This window comes from Mesoplodon mirus, assembly GCF_964341445.2.
Source record: "Mesoplodon mirus genome assembly, chromosome: 3".
NCBI lineage: Eukaryota > Metazoa > Chordata > Mammalia > Artiodactyla > Ziphiidae > Mesoplodon > Mesoplodon mirus.
Window position 1 is genome coordinate 24,350,610 of NC_138978.1, and position 19,902 is coordinate 24,370,511.

The 19,902-nt window shown below is 54.4% G+C and overlaps 1 protein-coding gene across 2 annotated transcripts in view; it reads right to left on the bottom strand.

Moving 5' to 3' along the window:
• Positions 1-19,902, bottom strand: part of SLC9A1 (solute carrier family 9 member A1) — a 50,657-nt gene that overhangs the window by 9,211 nt on the left and 21,544 nt on the right. For both annotated transcript variants that reach the window (XM_082612345.1, XM_082612344.1), the window contains exons 2-3: positions 3,735-4,195; positions 427-677 (exon numbers count right to left, since the gene is read on the bottom strand). In XM_082612345.1, the coding sequence (XP_082468471.1) occupies positions 427-677; positions 3,735-4,195 (712 nt within the window). The remainder of the gene's footprint in view (positions 1-426; positions 678-3,734; positions 4,196-19,902) is intronic.

Here is a 19,902-nt window from a genome sequence, read left to right on the forward strand (position 1 = left end):
CTCCTTGTGGTCACCCCCAGTGCCCCAATCCGGCCCCGCCTCTACACTTCCAATGGTCTCCTCTACTGTGAGCACCTTTGCACCTCACTGCCTCTCCACACTCCCCCGGCTTCAAGACCCATCTGTGGCCTCAGGACCTCCAGGACCGTCACTTCAAGGGAAGCCTGGAGCCTCCTTGCTGGGGCTGCTGAGGGCAGCAGCAAGCGTGAGTGACTGTGTCCAGCTACCACCAAGGGGTTCCCTTTGCGACAAATGAAGGGAAGAAATAGCTGGGCTGAGACCTTCCAGAACCTTAAACTCAGTGCTTCAGGGGAAGCCCTGGGACCTGGAGTCTGGATCTGGGGGCTGGCCGCTGGGTAGCTCCCTTTGACCCTACAAGCCTGGGGAATCTGAGTTGGCAGCCCCCCACGCCACGCCCAGACTCACGCCATGATGCCCGACAGGTGGAAGAGCTCGGCTGACAGGTAGGCCATGTAGCTGTAGAGGAAGACGAAGAGCGGCTCGATGACGCGGATGTGGGAGGTGAACCGGGAGGTGAAGGCTGCGATGACCCCGTAGACCACGCCCACAAACACCCCGCCCAGGGACACCACGAAGAAGCTCAGGAAGCCGAGGACGATGTCCACGATGCCCACGCGGTCGTAGTTGGCAAACTCCTCAAAGAGGTGATACAGGACCTAGGAAGAGTGTGCAGGCTGGTCGGCAGGATGCCCCACGGCTCCCGGGGGTCCACCCAGGGTGATCCTATCCCCTCCGCTGACCACGGCCATGTGGTAGCAGAGAAACCCTAGCACCAAGCAGGTGCCAAAACCACCAGTCTCGGGGCCAAAGGGTCTTCGGGCCTGCAACGTGCTGTGCAGGTAAAGAGCACAGCTCTGCGGCCAAACCACCTGGGTTGAAATTCTGGCTCTGCCGCTCCCCAGTTGTATACGTGAGGCAAATTACTCTATCTCCCTGTGCTTTAGTTTTCCTGACCAGAAAATAGGGGTAATAGTACCAACTTTACAGGGCTATGGTGAGATTAAATTAGTCGATGAAGGCAAAGTGCCTATCACAGTATTAGCTGCTACTGCACCAAGTTCGCCTCTCATATCCTTGCCTGGATTTCGGTTTTTCCTTCAGCACAAAGCAGGGGAAGTTCAGGTAATGAACTAGGACAAGACTTAACCGCTGAAGTTTTCTGAAAATATACATGGCCAGGCCATACATACCCCACTTGGACTGTGTGGAAGTGGGGCCCAGAAATCTCTGCTCAACAAGTGGTTGCAGTAAACCACCAAGTTCAGGCACTGTGGGACTAGAGGCTCTCCATGGCTTCCCCACCTCCGGGCGGGGGAAATAAACGGTCATTGTAACACTACCATCAGACTTTAAGTGGCACTTCATACACTGTAAAGCCCTTTGATTATGGTCATCCTGCTCAACACACTACAGCCTGAAGACGTAGGCAGGCTAAGGATGCTTGTTCCCTTGCTAAACTTAGGGGCTCAGAGTAGTGAAGCGACTTGCCAGACGGCCCCCAGCCCAGGAGCAGCAGAACTGGGCCTAGAGCTTGTTCCCTGACAGCAGTGGATGGGGCCTCCCTGGGGATTCAGCTTGGAGGTTCTGCCCCCTCTTAGGTGCTGGCTGCTTGGCCCGCTCCTAAACAGCTCTACCTAGAAACCAGCTGGGGAGTGTCCAGGCCCAGGGGATGCTGAGGGAGTGGGGAAGAGGACCTGAGGGTCCCTGAGACAGAACCCTCCAAAGCCCCCAGTACCTGGGTCGCACCTGGAAGCAGGGCACCTTTGCTCCAGGGCAAAGGCCTGAGGCCACTCAGCTTGGGGCAGCCTTCAGCTCTACTGTCTGGAAAATGGGGCACTCACACCCATGCCCAGAGCTCTAGAAAGGGCCTGACTGGGGCTAGACAGGAAGGGGAGATGCCAAGCACCGGCCCCAGTCCCCGGGGCTGCCAGGACACAGCCGTCCGGGAGACAGGGCAGGGCTCCGGTGACGGACAGCAGTGCATTCTCAGCCCTGGGCTACCTAAACTTACTCCTGGCCTGAGGAAATTCATGGGTCCCTAAAGTGCACCACCTGGGCCAGTGGGGCAGGTATAGAGGGCAAGGTCCTCCTTTCTGGCCTGGTACCACTGTCCCTGGGACTAGAGAAGCAGAGTAGCATACTGGTAAGCGTTTGGACTCTGGACTCAGACTGGGTAGATGTGAACCCCAGTGACATCATTTATCAGCTAATATGACCTTGGGCGAGTTCCTTAATCTCTCAGTGCCTCAGTTTCCTCACCTGGAAAACTGGGGGAAATTACCATGCTAAGCTCATGGAGTTTCTGTGCAGGTTAGATGAGACAATACATGTTCCGACAGGAAGCACTCAGTGAACACCAGCGATCACCATCAATGCTGCCACCGTCCTGGGGAGGTGTGGCCGTGGCCCAAGGTGGCTGCACTGAGGTATCCACTCTTGCAACCACGCCCTGCTGCTCCCCAGTAGTGCCAACCTGAACCCCAACACCCAGATCCTCTGGGGAGGGCTTCGTCTCTGGCACTCACTGATTTTGCAGACATCAGTGAGTGTGACTCCTGTCAGAACCCTGGGAGGATGACAGGCTAAGCACTGCAATCCCTGTTACAGATGGGGCAACAGGCTGGTCTGGTAACCCTGGGCAAGAAGAGACAGGACAGACGTCAGCCTGCTCAGGTCAGGCTGCTGCTCCACCAGCCTCACAAGGAGCTGACGAGGGCGGCAGGGAAGGAAGAGGGAGAGGAAGCCCAGGCTGTCTGCAGCCGACCACCACCGTCTGTCACTTCTTTCAGGTGCGGCTTCCTGAGGGGCTGGGGGGGAAGTGGGAGTGTGTGCGAGCGTGCACGCATGTCCTTGTGTTTTCCTGTGCGGGCAGCTGCTCTCTGAGGGGTCCAGCTAGGAGGGGGGTGTAGGCGTTTTCACAACACAACGTGAGTGTGCACATACACGTATCTGTTTCCTGAGGAAGCCGACGGGGAGGAAGGGTGTGTGCAAACATATACGGCCTTGCCACGTGCAGACCCTGCATTAGGGGGTGTCTGTCCTTGTTAGACCTGGAAGGAAAGCACTAACTACTCTGCCACTTTGCAGCTGTCAAAGGTGAGGCCCAGAGAGGTACAGTCACTTGCCTAAGCTCACACAGTAAGGAAGTGGCCAACCCAAACCAACCCACTTTACTTGTCACTTTCTGGAGGTTTTAGAGGCAAGGTCCCCTTCCACAATTGCTGCCCCTGAACTCTGCACAAATTAAACTCTAACTTAAAACACAGCTAACATGAAAGCCGAAACGCCCCTCAGAGACTAAATGGTCTATAAAGGGTAAACTGAGGCACAAAGAGGATAAGTAATTTAACAAGGTCACACCACAATCCATCAGGGACAGAGCATATGACCTGGTAAGGCCAAGAGCTCAGGCCCTGGAGTCAGACAGACCTGGCTTCTAATTTTGGTTCTATCATATTCTAGCAAGTTATCTAACTTCTTTGAGCCTGATTCCTCCTTTGTAAAGTCAGAATAATAAGCACCTCCTAAGGTGGTCATGAAGATGAAAGGAGATAATCCGTGGCCAGTGCCCATCATGATGTCTGCACACAGCAAGCAGGAATGCACATTTGCTATCTTATTACTATCGTTAGCGGGTGGATGTGGGATTCACTCTGGACCTGAATTCGGATCTGCGTCTTGTGTGCACGTGGGTGTGGTCCCTGCCCCCTCACCACAGTGACGGCATCATTGAGCAGGGACTCCCCGAAGACAAGGATGTGCAGCAGCTCATTGATGTGAATCTCCTCGAAGACGGCCAGCACGGCCACGGGGTCCACGGCTGAAATGATGCTGCCGAAGAGCAGGTTTTCCAGGAGGCCGATGTTGTTGATCTGCTCGCCGCCCACCAGGCACACGGCGTACATGAGGCCGCCCAGGAAGAAGGCATTCCACAGCGTGCCCACCACAGCGAAGATCAGGATGGTGCCCAGGTTCTCTGTGAACTGCCGCAGCGGCAGGAAGTAGCCCGCATCCAGGATGATAGGGGGCAGCAGGAAGAGGAAGAAGACGTCTGACTGCAGGAAGGGGGGCGTCTCGCCCACGCCCTTGATCAGGCCCCCCACCAGCAGCCCCACCACGATCAGCAGGCAGCTCTCTGGGACAATGCTCGAGATGGTGGGGATCACGTGGAAACCTGCAGAGGGAGACAGAATGGGAGGCGTGGGCTTGCGGGGAGCGAGGAGAACAGAAGGCTGGGGGTGGGGTTGGGGACGAGGAGGGCAGCTGGTGAGAGGGGCACAGGCTTGGCTTCAGAAGGCCGCTTCGTTAACTTCCTGAGCCTCAGCTTCCTCGCCTGTAAAACAGAGCTGATGATACCAGCCTCAGAGGGTTGCTGTATAAACTAAGTGATGATGCTGTTAAAGTGCTTTTTGCAAAGGATATACAGATGCTATCTCTGTCACTGTCATAAAGTAGTAGAAAGAAGCAGCTCTGTATGCCTCCAGAAAGTGGAAATTATACACTGATTACTGAGGCTCCAAGTACCTCCAAGTTCCCTGACCACCCTGTCTGCCCAGGTCAGTGTAGGAGTTCTTTTCTGGTGCCTTCCCCTCTCACAACTTCTATCTGCAATCCTAAGGGCATTACCTACACCTGAACCCAAGTCACTTTCCAGGCACAAGTTCAGGGAGACAGATGTGAGCTCAAGACCAGGCCTAACAATCCAACAACTCTGTCTGAGCGAAGACAGCCAGTTCCTCATCATGGAGGTATTTAAGCAAAAGGCAGACAATGGTTGGTGGGGAAGTGACACAGGAGATAGGAAGAAGCACAGAGGAGTCAAAGAGTATCAGTGCAGGGAGGAACCTGGGGAATCATACCGCCGGGGGCCTGCAAACGTGCAGAACGCACGCAGCAACTTCCAATCCCAGACTCGCGTGCTTTCCTGCTGAGCCCAGAGAGCTGCTCAGGAAGCCGACAGCAATACATCATTTTTGCATGTGAGACAAAACCTGTCTGCCACCCTGTTTCTAGCCCAATTCCACCCACTTAAAAGACAGGGCAACTGAAGCTCAGAAAGGGGAAGGGACTTGCCCAAGGTCACAGGGCAAATCAGTAGCAGAACCAGGACAGAACCCAGGTCTGACTCAGAAGCTCCCATCAAATTCCGCAGTTCTTTAAGTCAACCTCTCCTTCCTCCCCATTAAGGCATGAAATGCCCCTCTGCTTGAGACCCATCAACTATCTCCCCAAGCCAGGTCCTGACCAGCAGTAGCAGCAGGCCACTCTCTGCAGCGGGCCCCTTTGGTTCCAAACCCAGAGCTGGGAGGTAGCAAAAATCCCTTTCAGAGAGGGCACCTCTCAATGCTATGGGTTTGGCTATGGGTTTTTGGTTTGTTTTGGGTGAGGAGGTGGGTGGAGAAGACCTGGGCATCTAGCTGCATGTCGTGCACATAACCTCCAAGGTCCTCTTGGTTAAGAGGGTCTGCTTGACACTTTGCTCAAGGTGAAAGCTCTTGTTCTCCTCCCCTCCTTAGCCTGTAAGCTCTGTGCAGGCAGATTCCATATCTGTTTATGATTATATCTCCAAGGCTGGGGACACAGTAGGCACTCAACAAGTATCTACTGATCTGAAAATGCAAAGGGCTTGGCCAGGACCCACATGATTCCCGATAACCTGTTTGGCCAGGTCTCTGCTCTCTTCATCCCTGAGATCCTTGGGAAGGAAGAGGAACGTCCCTCCCCACGCCCAAAGCCCTCCTGCTCTCAGGTACTGATCTGGGTGGTGCCAGTACAGCTACAATTCAAGACTCAGTACACTATCTGGCCCAGAACCTTGTCACAGCGCCAAGCACCCAGGAGATACTCAAAACATGTTGGAAAAAACGCATCTCCATCCTAGGCCAGGAGGCTTGAAAACAGACCTGACCAAAAGTCACCTCTTAGCTAAAAAGGACCCCCCCACACGCCGTCCCCTGTCTTTGAGCACCCTTCAGTAACCCTCAGTGTTCACCCGGCTGGTACACTGGGAAGGGTAGGTCAGGTTGAGTCGGGGTCTCCCTTGATCACTTGCTAAAAGGTTAAAGTCCAAACTTTCAGCACTGCCTCCATCATCTGGTCTTGTTCATGTCTCATGCTCCCCGCTCCCCACTGTCAATTTTTTTTTTTTTTTGGCCATGCTGTGCAGCTTGCGGGATCTTAGTTCCGTGACCAGGGATCGAACCTGGGCCCACAGCAGTGAAAGCACTGAGTCCTAACCACTGGACTGCCAGGGAAGTCCCCCCACTGTTTATTCTTATGTTTCAACCTTGACAAATTCCTTGCAAATGAGCTACATCCTCTTTTGCCTGCAGAACTTTGCATAGTCTAGTTTGCCTCTCCAGAACACCATTCCTGTACCTCTACCCCCACCCCCCCACCATGTGTGGCTGACACCATATCCTTGGGGAGACAGGATGTGAGTTTGGGGAAGCCAGACCCAGCCAGCTGGCCTCCACACCCCTACCCCCCACCCCTGGGAGCTGGGCACCAACGGCTGCCTCAAGAGGAGGCAGAGTCTAAAGAGCCAGCCCAGGGCGGGTGGAGGACAGCTTCCACCTCCACCCAGCATGTTAGGCTTTGAAACTGTCTCACCGCCCTCTCTGCCATCAACCAATCCACAGAGCTTTCCCGGCCCCAGGAAGTGCCAGGCAGTGCACGGAGACCCAGAGACAAATAAGCCACAGCCCCTGGGTGGGGGTGGGGGGTTGGGTGTGTGTGTGTGTGTGTGTATTTGTGTGAAACAAGACAAGAACAATAACATAAAGAATGTTCTTTACTCCTAAAGGTGCATCAGGAGCCAGGCCCTGAGCAGGGAGCATGGCACATGTCACCTCTTTAGTCCTCACAACAGCCCTGTGGGATAGGTATTGTCCCCATTTTGCAGAAGAGAAAGCTGGGGCTCTGGCAAAATTCAGTAGCCTCCCCAGAGTCTAATGGAGGAGTTTGACTCTAGCTCAGAGCATCTTACTTTCTTCAAATAAGCCAGCCCCCAGAGTACCTGGGGCTGGAGCCCTGCTCCCGAAGCAGATCCTCCCAGGTCTTCCTGTGTTGGCCCTGCCTCTCAGGGAGCAGAAGGAACTCCGGCCCCGGCCCCGAAGGCGAGGGAATGGGGTGGGGGGTGGGGGGGCAGGCCCAAGCTGGGGAGGAAGGTCTGGGATCGCAGCTTCAGGGGGAGGGGGTAGATTCTGTCATCAGCACGGTGGAAGGGGGCCTGAGGGCCTGTTCTGGGGTGTCCCTCTCCCAAGGTCCTGACTCCACCCTGTGGAGTCCCCAACCTGTACCCCTGAAGAGTCCCCTCAAAGAGCAGGAAGCTTGCTGACACTGAGTGAGGTGAAAGGGGGACAGTTGGGTTCCTGGTCCCCTCACAAAGGCCCAGCACTGAGGCAAGACCCCAAGATGCCAAGAAATGAGGCAAAACTTCCAAGGCTCGAACTTGTGGCAGTGGTGATGTCACCAGGATGGAATCGGGGGTGGGGCAGAGGCAATTAGAATCAGATCCAGCTCCGTGAGAGGTGAAACAGACCTTGGAGATCATCCAAATCCCCCATTACACAGTTGGGGAAACTGAGACTCAAAGAGAAGCGGTGACCTGTCAGTGGTCACGACCAGTCCCACCACGAGAACCTGTGAAGCTCCAAGTCCAGTGATCGCTCAAGCCACACACGGCCTCCTTCAGGAGCACCCAGGCCTCCCAGAGCAAGGACAGGAGGAGAAGGTGTGGAATTCAACATCTCCGCCATGGGGCAAACCTGCAGACACAGGTTGGGGCTGGCCTCCCTTTGATGTGAAGAGGCTGGGGGAGGGGAGAGGTGTTTCTCACTCTGTCTCTTGTAGGTGGCAGTTGGGCAAGTGGGGGCACTGTGGGAACACACACACGCGCACATACATACATACTCACACACACTCTCTCTCTGACACACACACTCGCTTTCTTACACACACACATGCACACAATCATCCATACTCTTGCTCTCTCTGACACACATACTCTGACAAACACACACTCACCCACCCTCTTCTCCTTCTTACACAGACACACGCACATACTCTCTGACACACACACGTAAACGGAACAGGCACTGGACGAAACGTCAGATTGATGAGGGGCTCCTGGTCCTCTGCAGCCTCTCTGCTCTCCACCATGAGAATATTTTATTTACAGCTCCTTAGACTGTCCCCATCTGCTGAGACTGGCACAGTGGAGCAAGCAGGCGAGGCTGTCCCACGTCACCCTTGGTTGCCGGGGTGACCAGACACCCCAGTCCCACTTCCCGAATCTTTCCCCTGCCCTGGCGGTCAGAGGAGAGTGCCGGGAAGAGGGGCCTCCTTGGCCCACCAGGGCCGGGTCACCAGGGACCCAGGGGCACGCGATGGGCTCTGCCGCCCTAGTTCCATGCCTGAGGACTGCTCTGGGGCTGCAACTCGGCCAGGTCCCAAGGGGTTCCTGGTTGCACAACAATTCCATTTCTTTAACTCCCTCTTCAACTGCCCCAGCAACCAGTCTCAACTATAGTAATGAAAGGTAATACCTCCCAAGGAAAGCCTGGCACTCCATAGTTTACAGCAGTGTGCTGACACGTCTAACTTACTTGCACCTCACCAAGCTCTGGGAAGTCACAATTACCATCCCCTCATTTTAGAGATGAGGAAACTGAGGCACAGAAAGGTGAAGCAACTTGCTCAAAGTCAAGCGGCTGGTAACTGATTCAAATCCAGACAGTCTGGCTCCAGTCTGTGTTCTTAGCCACTCCCTACATCATCCCTGGTTCTATGGTTATTTGTTTCTAAGGGGAGCGTCAGAACCCAGGACTGAAGAGCCCCAAAGTGGTTGCCAGGGTGCCAGAGGTGTTTCTTTCCAGGAGCTCTTCTCCAGGGAAGTCGCGCCACTGCTCCTCTTCCACTCTAGAGGCCGAGGAAAGACCTTGGGGAATCTTTCCCATCTTTTAAGCCCGCTGCCTCACTCCCCAGTTAACTCAGCCAGAAGGGGTCAGTCTTCTCCTAAACTCCTAGGGTAGGAGGAGGGAATTGTCAGATTGCTCAGCCCCTGCCTGCCTGGTCTGTATTCAGCTCCGGTCTCCACTGGGGCCGGAGGGTTCTTTGGGGTAGGAGGGACTCTTGATTGTTCTTGAGTCAGATTCCTCTCAGTATTGATTCTTCCCACCATCAACGTCAGCTCTGAGGACCAGGGAGAAAGATAAACCAGACGCAGCTGGCGGCGCCTCAGTAGGTTTGCAGCCAGACCGGCAGAGACGAAGATGTGTGGCACTCGCCACTCTGCCTTTGGTTCCATTCAGGGTGTAGCCACTGACTAGCTTGGTGGTCTTGAGCAAGTTACATCCCCTAGCCTCAGTTTCCCCATCTGTGTAAAAGCCTGTTTCAGAAGGCTTCTGGAGCACAAGAGGACATAATCAGGGCAAAGAATGCCAAACAATGCTGGCACTCAATGCTAGCAAAGAAGTGGTGGCTGCTATTATTATTACAATCTTCAAAACCCAGGTAGAACATGAACCACTCTACGTTATCATGACCTGCTGGTGCACACTTGTCCATCACTTGGGTGTTGAGCTCCCTAAGGGTAGGAACTTTCTAGAGTCAGCTGGGTCTCCAGCTGCCAGCATAGAGTAGGCATACTAACTATTTGTGAATTGAGATAAAACTGACTTTCAGATGTGAAGTGTGGGAAAAGGGAAGGGGGCTCTGAAATTTCAAGAGTAGGTGATGCTCCCAGAGCAGGACCATCTGAATTGGGCTTTGAAGTATACCAGAGAGAGAAGCAGGAAAAAAGGCATTCTAGGGTCTGTATTCTTTAAAGACCCCAGCATAAGTACCCTGCACGTAGCAAATGGATGTATGGGTAATGAGTGAATGAAAAACAAGGAAAGAAAAAGACAAATAGGAAGGCTTGACTTCACCAAGCCTTTGCCAATATCCAAATATGAGTGTTGCTGAAAAGATTAAATGAGATGGTGTATGTAAAACACTTAGCACAATACCTGTTACATTTCTCTTTGAGTCTTGGTCTCTCCTCTGTCACTGGGGTGATGACTGACCTGGTCACCCAGTGACCAGGGTGGCTGAGATCATTTATTTAGAGCTCCTGGCCCACAGGAGTCACCCAATGAGCAACAATTAAAAAAAAATGTAAACCAACAGTGCCCACTCAGTAAGACTATATTTGATCATGATTCACTTTAAGATACAATCTCCAGCACAGAGAAGGAGAAAAACACTTACTGGACACTTAGAGTGTCTGATGCAAGGCTTTTACATATCTCCTCTCATTTCATCTCATATCCTGACCCCCATCTGACAGATGAAGAAACTGAGGCTCAGAGAGGTGAAGTGACTTGCCCAAGGCTACCAAGCTGGGAAGTGGCAGAGTCAGAATTAGAACCCAGGTCTCCTAATTGCCAGTTCTTTGTGCCAGGCTGCATCAATGAAAACTAAACCTGTGAGCATCAACAGGAAGAGAACTCAAGTCTGCAATATGCCTCCCCTGCAAAACAGCCAAAAATAAATCTGTTCCAAGTACCTGGAGAAGAACTGTTCCCCATGCTCGTGGAGTCAGTCTCTCTCTGTGCCTTTTCCCAACATTCTTCCAAGTGGTGCCTCTATCTCTTGCCTGTTTCAATCCACATCTCAGGGAGACAGGGTCCCACCCTCTGGGAACATCGAGCCTGGGTGGGAAATTAGCTAATAAGCTAGCTGAGAACACAACAGCATACGCTGGGCCACCTGAGGCATGGGGAAAAAAGGACTAGGCCAGGGGGTCAAAACCTGGGTTTGAGGCCCAGCTCTGCCCTTTAGTAACCAGGAGGCTTGGGCAAATCATTACACCACAGACGACCTCAGTTTCCTCAGGTGTAGACAAGTGAAAATCAAGGGACTGGATACAGAAGCACCTGTACATTGTGACGTGGCACACAAACTTCAGAGATGATTGATAAAGGAGAGGTAAGGGCAGAAATGCCACATGGGCCGGAGGGCAGGGGGTGGACAAGGAGACTCGAAAGCAATAAGCAGAGTGATGCTGTGACTGCCGGGCCCTCTTGGAGACCTGGCAGGAGAAGCTGTGATCAGGATTCCAGGTTCGTTAACGCTTAGCACTTAACCTCCCATCCCTATCAACCCCTGTCCTCCAGTTGCTAGAAGTCCCCAAACCCCATCTCTGTGCACACAGAGGGAAATCCTTCACCTTGAACTTCTACCCACCTTTCAAAACCCAGTGCAGGGTTTTTCCCTCCTCTGGGAAGCCTTCCCTGAACCCCCAGGCTGAGTCAGGAGCTCCTGCAAACTGAGGAGTGAGAGCTCTGTAGCTGGTGTGCTAGTCGACTTGGCAGCCCAGCACACGGGGCTGGCACTAATCTTGTCGAATGGATCTGAGGTGGCTTTCCAAATATCCTGAGCCCCATGAAAATAATGCTCAGGATGAGTGGGTTAAGGGAATGATGGAAGCTTCCTAAAGGACGTGGAATTGAAGTTGGGTCTGGAGGGCAGGGAGCTGATGGGGCAACAGTGAACAAGTGTACAGAGGGGGCGTCTCAAAAGCCTTCCAAGGACCCTGAGGCCTCCAGCCAGCCTGGAAATGAGACTGGAAGCGAGGAAGGTGCTGGCGCACAGCTGGAGGAGGCAGGCATGCAAGGACCCAAGTCAAGGGGCCCGAGCTGATGCTGCGGGCCTCCGAGGGGCCCCTGACCTTCAGGCCTGGCCCTTGAGCCAGGTTCTATTCCTGCCCTGCCTTTCACTCCCACCAGACTTCTCCCTGGGTCTCAAGACCCATTTCAGTACCCCCTACTCCCCCTCACCTCACCCTGAGCTGGAACAGCAACTCTAGGTACCTAGTCCAGCCTCCCCAATCACCCAAGCTCTCCATAAACATTTGCTGAATGAATTTCACTCCCGCAGATTCTCCCCACCCCCCCACCCCCCACAGGATAGATGCTGGATGCAGAGTCCCCATGCGGTGAGGCGGAGGATGACTCACAGAGGGGCGGGGAGGTAGGGACACGGACAGGGACAGGCAGTAAACAGCCTGTGTGTGTTGACAAGATACAGAGATCCAGCAGGCAAGGGCAGGCAGCAGAGGTCTCCGCGCAGCCAGAAAGGGCAGCAGCTCAGGGGGGTGGGTAGGACCTCAGGCTCCAAAGACTCTCGTGGCTGGTTTGGGTCCCTGGCAGGGGACCTTGTGAGACACACTGGTTTCTTTTGATTTTTTTCAAAATGGAAATATATTACTTTGGTGATTTAAATGAAATCACAGTCATTTAAAACTTTTTTCCAAAAGAATATAAGTTCATTAAGTCGAAGGAGAATAATCCGCCAGTGATTCTCCTTTTCCTATGCCCATTCTACAACCCCCTAACCCCCGAAACAGATCGATACATAAACTTCGAAGCTTTTCTGTAAGTTGAAAATTTTTGTGTAAATAGCGTACGCTACACACTGCGCTGTGACTGCTTCTATGGGGCAGAGACTGCGCTAAACACTTCACTGCAGCATCTTGTTCAATTCTCTCAGCAACCCTACTGCAGTGGGTACTATTATTGTCCCCACTTTAAGGTGGGTAAAGAGAAGGTCAGAGGGATGACCACTTACGTGCCCCAAGGTCAGAAAGCCAGGGTTACAGAGCAGTGTTTCAGACCCAGGCTGACCCCACGCCCCCAGCCCCCCACCCCCGCCCCGTGAAGCAACCTCACTGTATGTACGGCCTTGTCTGTGCCACCACGTATTGGATGGTCCCTCCACGATGGCATTAGGCTGAAGCCTGCTTCCTTATACTCTGAGATCCTCCACTAAGAGTTCCAGGGAGGCCTCACCTCTGTGGCTGGCAGTGAGACTAGAGGGCCTTGGCTTCTGCTTTCTCCTGACTCTGTGGTACCACTGGTATCAGAAAAATCTAAATCACATCCCTCTCAAAGGAGGCCTTGCTGGGCTCCCCAGATTTCAACCACAGAGTGTGGAGGAGAGGAAAGCACAGAATGCTTGAGCTGGAAAAGAAGCCGGCATCAGTCTGGTTTCAAGCCACCATCCCCTTCCTTTGCTGGTGCCCCAGGTACGCCACTCCCGAGCTCGGGCTCTGCCCTGCCCAGCCCCAGCCCCAGCCCCAGCCCTGTCGTGACTCCTGCCAGACTGCTCTCAGGACCTACAGACAGCAGCAGGAGCGCCAAGCACCAGTCTGCCCCACACCTGGGGTGGGGAAGAAACAAGAGGTTCAATAATAGAGGTTCTATTTCCAGAAACCTTAGAGCCCTGGGAAAGCTGGGTTTTGCTTTTCCTTTTGGTGGGGGTGGTGTGTAGTCTGCAAAATCCAAATTTAAGAGAAAACTGAAATTGAGTATACCAAATACTTGCTGTTCTTAATGTCCCAGCTGAAAGTCACTTAACTTAGAAGCACAACAATGAACTAAATTCATTAGATATAACTTGAACTTGCTCACGAGATCATCGTACTCAGATATAGAGAGGTGGAGTACAGAGAGGTGGCCGTAGGAAAGCAACACAAAGAGAAATTCTACCATTTCCAGGACAACAGCTGTGCAGAAAGCAAGTCCTGGCGCCCCATTTTCAGCTGCCGCAGAGGAGGGAGGGGAGAGCTGCAGAGAGAGAACAGGACTTAGGTGGTGCTGGCTGGGCGGGGAAGAGGGAACAGCGCCCAGCGGAGGCATCCGGGGCCCCTTCTACCCCTCCCAGCTCAACTGGCTACAGAGTCTACACTGTGCTTCACAGCGTCTGGGGGTGGTGATGAAGAAGGGGTGCCTGGCACCCCTCAACTAGGTTTTGGTGACCACTCAGAGAGGCCAGAAAGACACTGATGAAAGAAAATGACTCTCAGAGGACAGAGCTTGGAGCGAGCCTGAGAAGATGGGGAGGCTTCCGGGGGGATGGGCGTGGGGTGACCCTGAGGCTGGTGTGTCTGGGTGTGCACAGGGTGGACCTGCAGAGTGGCAAGGTCCCCACCCCCAAACCTGCTCCTCCTCCCACGGTCCCCGTCTCCCCAGCATCACTCAGTTGCTCAGGCCCCAAACCCTGGAATCATCCTGACTCCTTTCTTTCTCTCACAACCCATAACCCAATCCAGTGGCAAACACCGGATCTGGCTCCACTCACTCCCTTCTGGAGCTACTGGCCTCCTTGCTTTTCCCTGGATGCAAATATGATTCCACCCCAGGGCCTTTGCATTTGTTGGCTCCTCTGCCTGAAACATTCTACACTGAATACGTGGACATGGACGGCAGATTCCCTCCCTTCTTACGGGTCCCTCCTCAGGGAGGCCTTCCTGTACCCTCCTATCCGCTTACCCTGCTTTATCATCCTTAAGAGCACTTATCACTTCCTGTCTGTATGTGCTCACTGATGGTTCCCCTGACCCAGAATGCGAACTCCATCAAGGCAGACTGTCCCAATCGCTGTTGTGTCCCTCGCACCTAGAGTTGTGCCTGGCACACAGTAGGCTTGCAATCAGTATTTGCTTAATGGATGGTCGTCTCCTGCCTCAGTGACCTAACAAGGTTGTTGTGAGGACCACATGAGACCCAGACATGGGAGTACTGAGCAGACCGAAAGAGTCTGCTCACACCGTGTGGCTGGCCATCTCCCGTCCAGATTGCTCAAGGGCAGGGACCCTGTCTTACTCACTGCTGACTTTCCAGCACTTAGCACAGAGCCTGGCACAGGGCAAGGGTAAAACTTGTTTGTTGAGTCTGCATGACTATTTGAGGGCAGAATTCCTGTGCTAATTTAACCTAATCTCCAGTGTTTGGTACTAAGCTTGTGTGCACTACACACTAGCTGAACTGGCCTGAGCCTGAAGGAAGGGCTGGGGTTAGGGAGACACGGGGAAGGCCTTCCAGGCAAAGCCCCAGCGTCCAGAAAGGCAGGACAGGCGGAACGAGTGTGGTGTAGGCAGAGGACTTCTACTGGGTGTAAATGACAGTGAAGGCTGAAGAGGAAACCATTACTCAGATGGTCATACAGCAGCCTTTCCTCTGGTCCTCACTAAAACCCAAGGCAGTAGACAACAGATGAGGAAACAGAAGTTCAGAGAGATCCAGATATGCACCCAAGATCACGGGTAATAGCAGAGCCAGGTCACAAAGCTGAAGACCACTGACCCAGTCCAGTGCTCACCCAGGGCCAGACTGTGAAAGGCCTTAAGTAGCCTGGAGAGAGAATTCTGGGTCAACCTGGTGAACCAGGCAGGACTGCTGGAGGGCTCTGACAGAGGTGGCGGAAAAGTCCTGCCTGCAAGCACCCTGGGGAGGGAGTCAGGGAGAGGGTGCTGCCCCCAGGCTCAGCACCCTGGGGTGGGGCAGAGCTCTCCAACTGCCTAGCCATCAAGTCTAGGATCCAGGGGCAGCCGGCACTGCTTCCTGCAGATTCCAGCAGGTGGACAAGCCCAGCCTCCATCTCACCTCCAAATGCCTGCAGAGACCAGGAAGCAACATTGGGAGAGGAAAAGGGCCTGAGCCAAGCCCAGGGTGGGGATCAGGAGATCCGGATTCCAGTCTAGATCCTGCCACCACCTCACTAGGTGCTTTGAACAAGCCCTTGCCTTTCTCTGGCCTCAGTTTCCCCATCCTCAGAGGCATGTTGAGAGCCTTTCCAGCTCTGACATCTGACCGATGAGCCCTGCTCATGGACAAAGCTGGGGCTCTGTAATACCGTCTCTGTCCGTGCCAACAAGCATGATGTCTGGGCCCAGAAGAGTCTTCATGCAGAGCAAGACTGCACAAGCAGCATGGGGCAGTGTACAGAGTCCTGGTCTGCCAACACGGGAGTTGGCTTCTGTTCCAAACTTGAACTTCTCTGTGATCTCTGGCAAATCATGGTACTGCCCTGAACCCCACTTCCTTCCCCTCTAGCATGGGGATACAGCAATACCGTGGCACAGGGTGGCTGTGAGAAAGAGGAGGGAATGGAGGCAAAAAGACTGAGAGGAAAATAAAACAAACACCCAGAGAGCTGCGGCAATCACCGTGACGACTCCGCTTTCAAGGAAGATGCGGAGGGAGAAGGACACATCTTGGAGGGAGGGGTGGGATGGCAAGGGGCCTCTCTGCTCCTGGGGAGCAGGGCATGTCTGCCCTCCAGGGCTCAGCCTATTGTGTGGCCCAGCGTGGCTGCCACCTGACTTGGGATCCACAAGAGCACAGCAGGAATATGGTGACACCAGAGGTGCTGGGCCCTCCGCGGGAGTAGAGACTCACTCTGAAGCCTCGGCCCAGCCAGGCAGCCAGGCCTTAGTGAGAGGAGGAGCCCCGGTCAGGCGGCAGTCTGCGCTAGAGGCAGCTTCTCTTGGGGGCCCGGCAGCCAGCTCTCTGGGGGACTGAGGTAGAGGGGCTGGTCCCGGGCTTGTAGGAGGGCTGGGCCAGGGGAGGCAGTCCAGGTGCAGGCTGGGAGCGAGACGGCTGGGAAGGGAGACGCTGAAAAAACACACCGGGGTGTCGCCTCAGAATTCTGTCCCAAGTTTCAACTCAAACTCAGTTACCAGAGGAGGCAGGGAGGCTGGTCTTGAGAACCCAGCAGCCTGGTTTCCTGGCTCTGCCACCTACTAGCAGGCACTCAACCACTGAGTCTCCATTTCTTCATCTGAAAAGTGGGGCTCACAATCATTTCTGTGTCAAAGGGCTGTCCTGAGGGTCCGAGGAGATGATGTATCTGGAGCAAAGGGCTGCCAAAGAAAGTGCTCAGCAAATGGCATGGTCCCATCGCTGTCTCCCCAATCCCAGGCCAGAGGGGACCCGCTGGCACCAGAGCACGGCTGCCAGGGAAGCAGCTGTCAGGAGACCGGGGCACCTTCTGAGGCAGCCCCTCCGAAGTAGAGCTTGGTGCCCTGTCCCTGTCGTCACTGGTTCCAGGCTGAGTCTGGCTGGCAGGAGTTTCTAGAGGTGCTGAGAGAAGACAGAGGGGACGCTGAAGAGAGGCAGAGGCCCCACTGAACCTGCTTCTCGTCCCCTATAAGACCTGTAAAGCCTTCTCCCAGGGTACCTGAGTACAGATCTTGAGAGCTGTGGGTGCGGCTGGGGCCCTGCGGATGCAGGTTCCCTGAATCCTCGGCAGCAGAGTCCCTGCGGTTAAGCTGCAGGAGCTTCCCCCTAAGCAGGTGCCCGAGGCACTCATCTCGGGTCTGCCCTGAAAGTCTCCACACACCTCTCCTGAAAACAGCTCAGTTGGCCGAGCGTCGCAAAGCGTTGGGGGGGGGGGGGGCGGGGAGGCGGACACAGAGGGAGCGTTGGCGGGCCTCTCCCTGCCTCCTCTCTCTGTCCACAGTGGACAGTTTGCCACCTCAGGCCTCTGGGAGCCAGGAGATATGGGGAGTGGATGGGAGAGCTGAGCATGCTCAGAGGAGGCTGCCCTTTAGAGGACACTGCAGAGATGAGGACACAGCCGGCTGCAGGCCTTGGTCCTGGTGCCAGGAAGGCCTGGGGCTCCAGAAACATCAAAGGGAAGTTGGACCTCTCCTGGCAAAGGAGATGGGCAGCAAAAAGCCACAGGAGGTTAGAAGAGGCAGGGCCTCCCCAGACCATTTCAATCTGACCCCTCCATTTCACAGATGCAAAGAATGAAGCCCAGAGACAGGCAGGGACTTGGCCAAGGTCACACTGCAAAGTGGTGGCAGAGCCAGGATTCACACCCAGGACTCAATATGCCAAAGCCAGTCCTCACTTGGAACACAATACCACCCCTCATACTACTCCCACCTTTTTTCAAAGAACCACCTCTTTTCTAGCACTTCACTGTGATGCTTTGTACACATTAACTGCATGGTTCTCCTGAAAGTTCTCTGATACAGGTATTGTCATCCTCATTCTGCAGCTAAGAAAACGGAGGCAGAGAGAGGTGAAGGGACTTAACCCAGGCCCTACAGCTGGTCTTTTTGACTCCAGAGCCACGGCTCAGCTAGGCTGCCTCCATCTCTGAGCCCTGGCTTTCTGTCCTGCTGGCTGGGAGCAGAAGCCTCAGTTTACTTCCAGCTCTGTCACTCCCTTGCTGTGTGACCTTGGAGGTAAGCCACCCACCCACTCTAAACCTCTGATTCCCTTTAGGTAACCCCTAGCAGTACCCACGTGCCCTGGTTCTGCGTGTGCTTTGCTTGAAGGAGAACCAGGAGCTATCTGGTACCCTAGTGAAGAGGAATGGAACGCTTGCAGAGGCACCTCCCAGGCCTGGGTCGGGCCTGTGCGCACTGCCTCAAGGGGCACAGCGTAGCCCTCCAGCTGCCCGCCAGCACAGGAAGGGAGAATCACACCAAGCCCTGTGCTTTCTCATTTTGCCTTAGTAACGCCATGAGATAGGCAGGGTTTCCATTTTCTGAGGAGAAACTGAGGCTCTCAGAGCCTGAAGAACTTGCCCAGATGGCACACAGCAAGCAACACAACTTGCTTGCTGTATTTGATCCCAGGACCACCTGATCCCCAAAGACAAGCTCTGCCCTCAAGCCAGGCTGCTCAGTAGGAAACGACCTGTAACAGCTTCCTACTGTCTATCACTCTCGTCCTCAGGGCACAGGTTCCAGAGTCTGGCTCAGATTGTGCGGGGAGAGCCTGGCTGGAGGCTGGGAGCCCATCAGTGAAGAGCCAGGCATGGAGGGGCAAGGTCCCAGGCAGGCTGAGAGGCTGCCCACCTGCCTACTTGCCTGCCACCAGCCTGCCCCATAGAAGGCAGTGCCCCGTGCCCAGGAAGGAGTAAAGAAAGTCACCATGAACACCTGCTTCCCCCTGGGCAGGGCCCATCGTATGATCCTTCACATGGTACAGAAGTGGGGATACCTGTGGCAGCGGAAGCCGGGAAAGTAGCCCCTGCAGGGCAGGACACGGAGGGCCTGGAACTCCGGCTGGAGCCCCGATTCTAATCAGCTAGCTCAGTGGCCCAGCTTCTGCTTGAGATGGGGATGTTAATGATGACAGCCTCACTGAGGGCTCCTTAGTCCTCACAACTACCCAGTGAGGGAGGCCCTATCACACCCACATCACAGATGAGGAACCTGAGGCTCAGAGAGGCTAGGTTACTTGCCCAAGGCCTCCTAGCCGGTAAGTGGCAGGGCCAAACAGGACTCCAGCCCAGGAAGCTGACTCCAGAGCTGACAGGTGCTCATCCTCCAGGGTGTTTCTCAGCCAGGTTCCTCATCTGAGCCACAGAGAAAATGATCTGGATACCATTTTCTCAATTCTCTGAAGGACGGACCTAAGTAGAACTGTCTCAGAATGTTCAAAGGACCAGGCTGGGGGCCTCAGTATGGAATAACTATTGTTGTTATCAGTGGAAAGGGAAGAACACTGTCCCTGAATGCCAGTCCCCACACTGTCCTAACTATGGGCCTTGGGTTTGCTCCCCTGTGAGCGGAGGGGACCAGGGAACCTCAAATGGGTCTTCACTCTGACTTCCCAGGATTCAAGGTCACTCAGTTCTTCCACTTTCTGGTGCGTGTGACCCTGGGTAAGCTAGTTAACCTCTCCAGACCACAGGGTCCTCAGTTATAAATGGGGACACTTCCACCCACCTCACAGGGTCAGGTGAGCCCCATTGTGTGGATGAAGGCAAAGGGCCTGTGAGGTAAGGCTCAAGCACCAGGTGGTGATGCCTCCTATTTTTTGAGCAGGACTCCTGTGATGTCACCATTCACCGCCTCTAGAACACGTGTCACTCCACAACCTCACCCTGAAAGCAGATACCAGGGCTCAGAGCCCCTCCCCAAGTCCCACCCTGGACCAACACGGCACTCCCAGGCGGGGCCTTGCCAGCTCCCTGATATTCACTGCCCTGGTGCTTTCATAATGAGCTGCGGCTCCTAGACGGATGGGAGCCAGAGCACAGGAGCCATTTCTGCCGCTGTGTGCCTGGCACCACGTGCGGTGGCTAAAC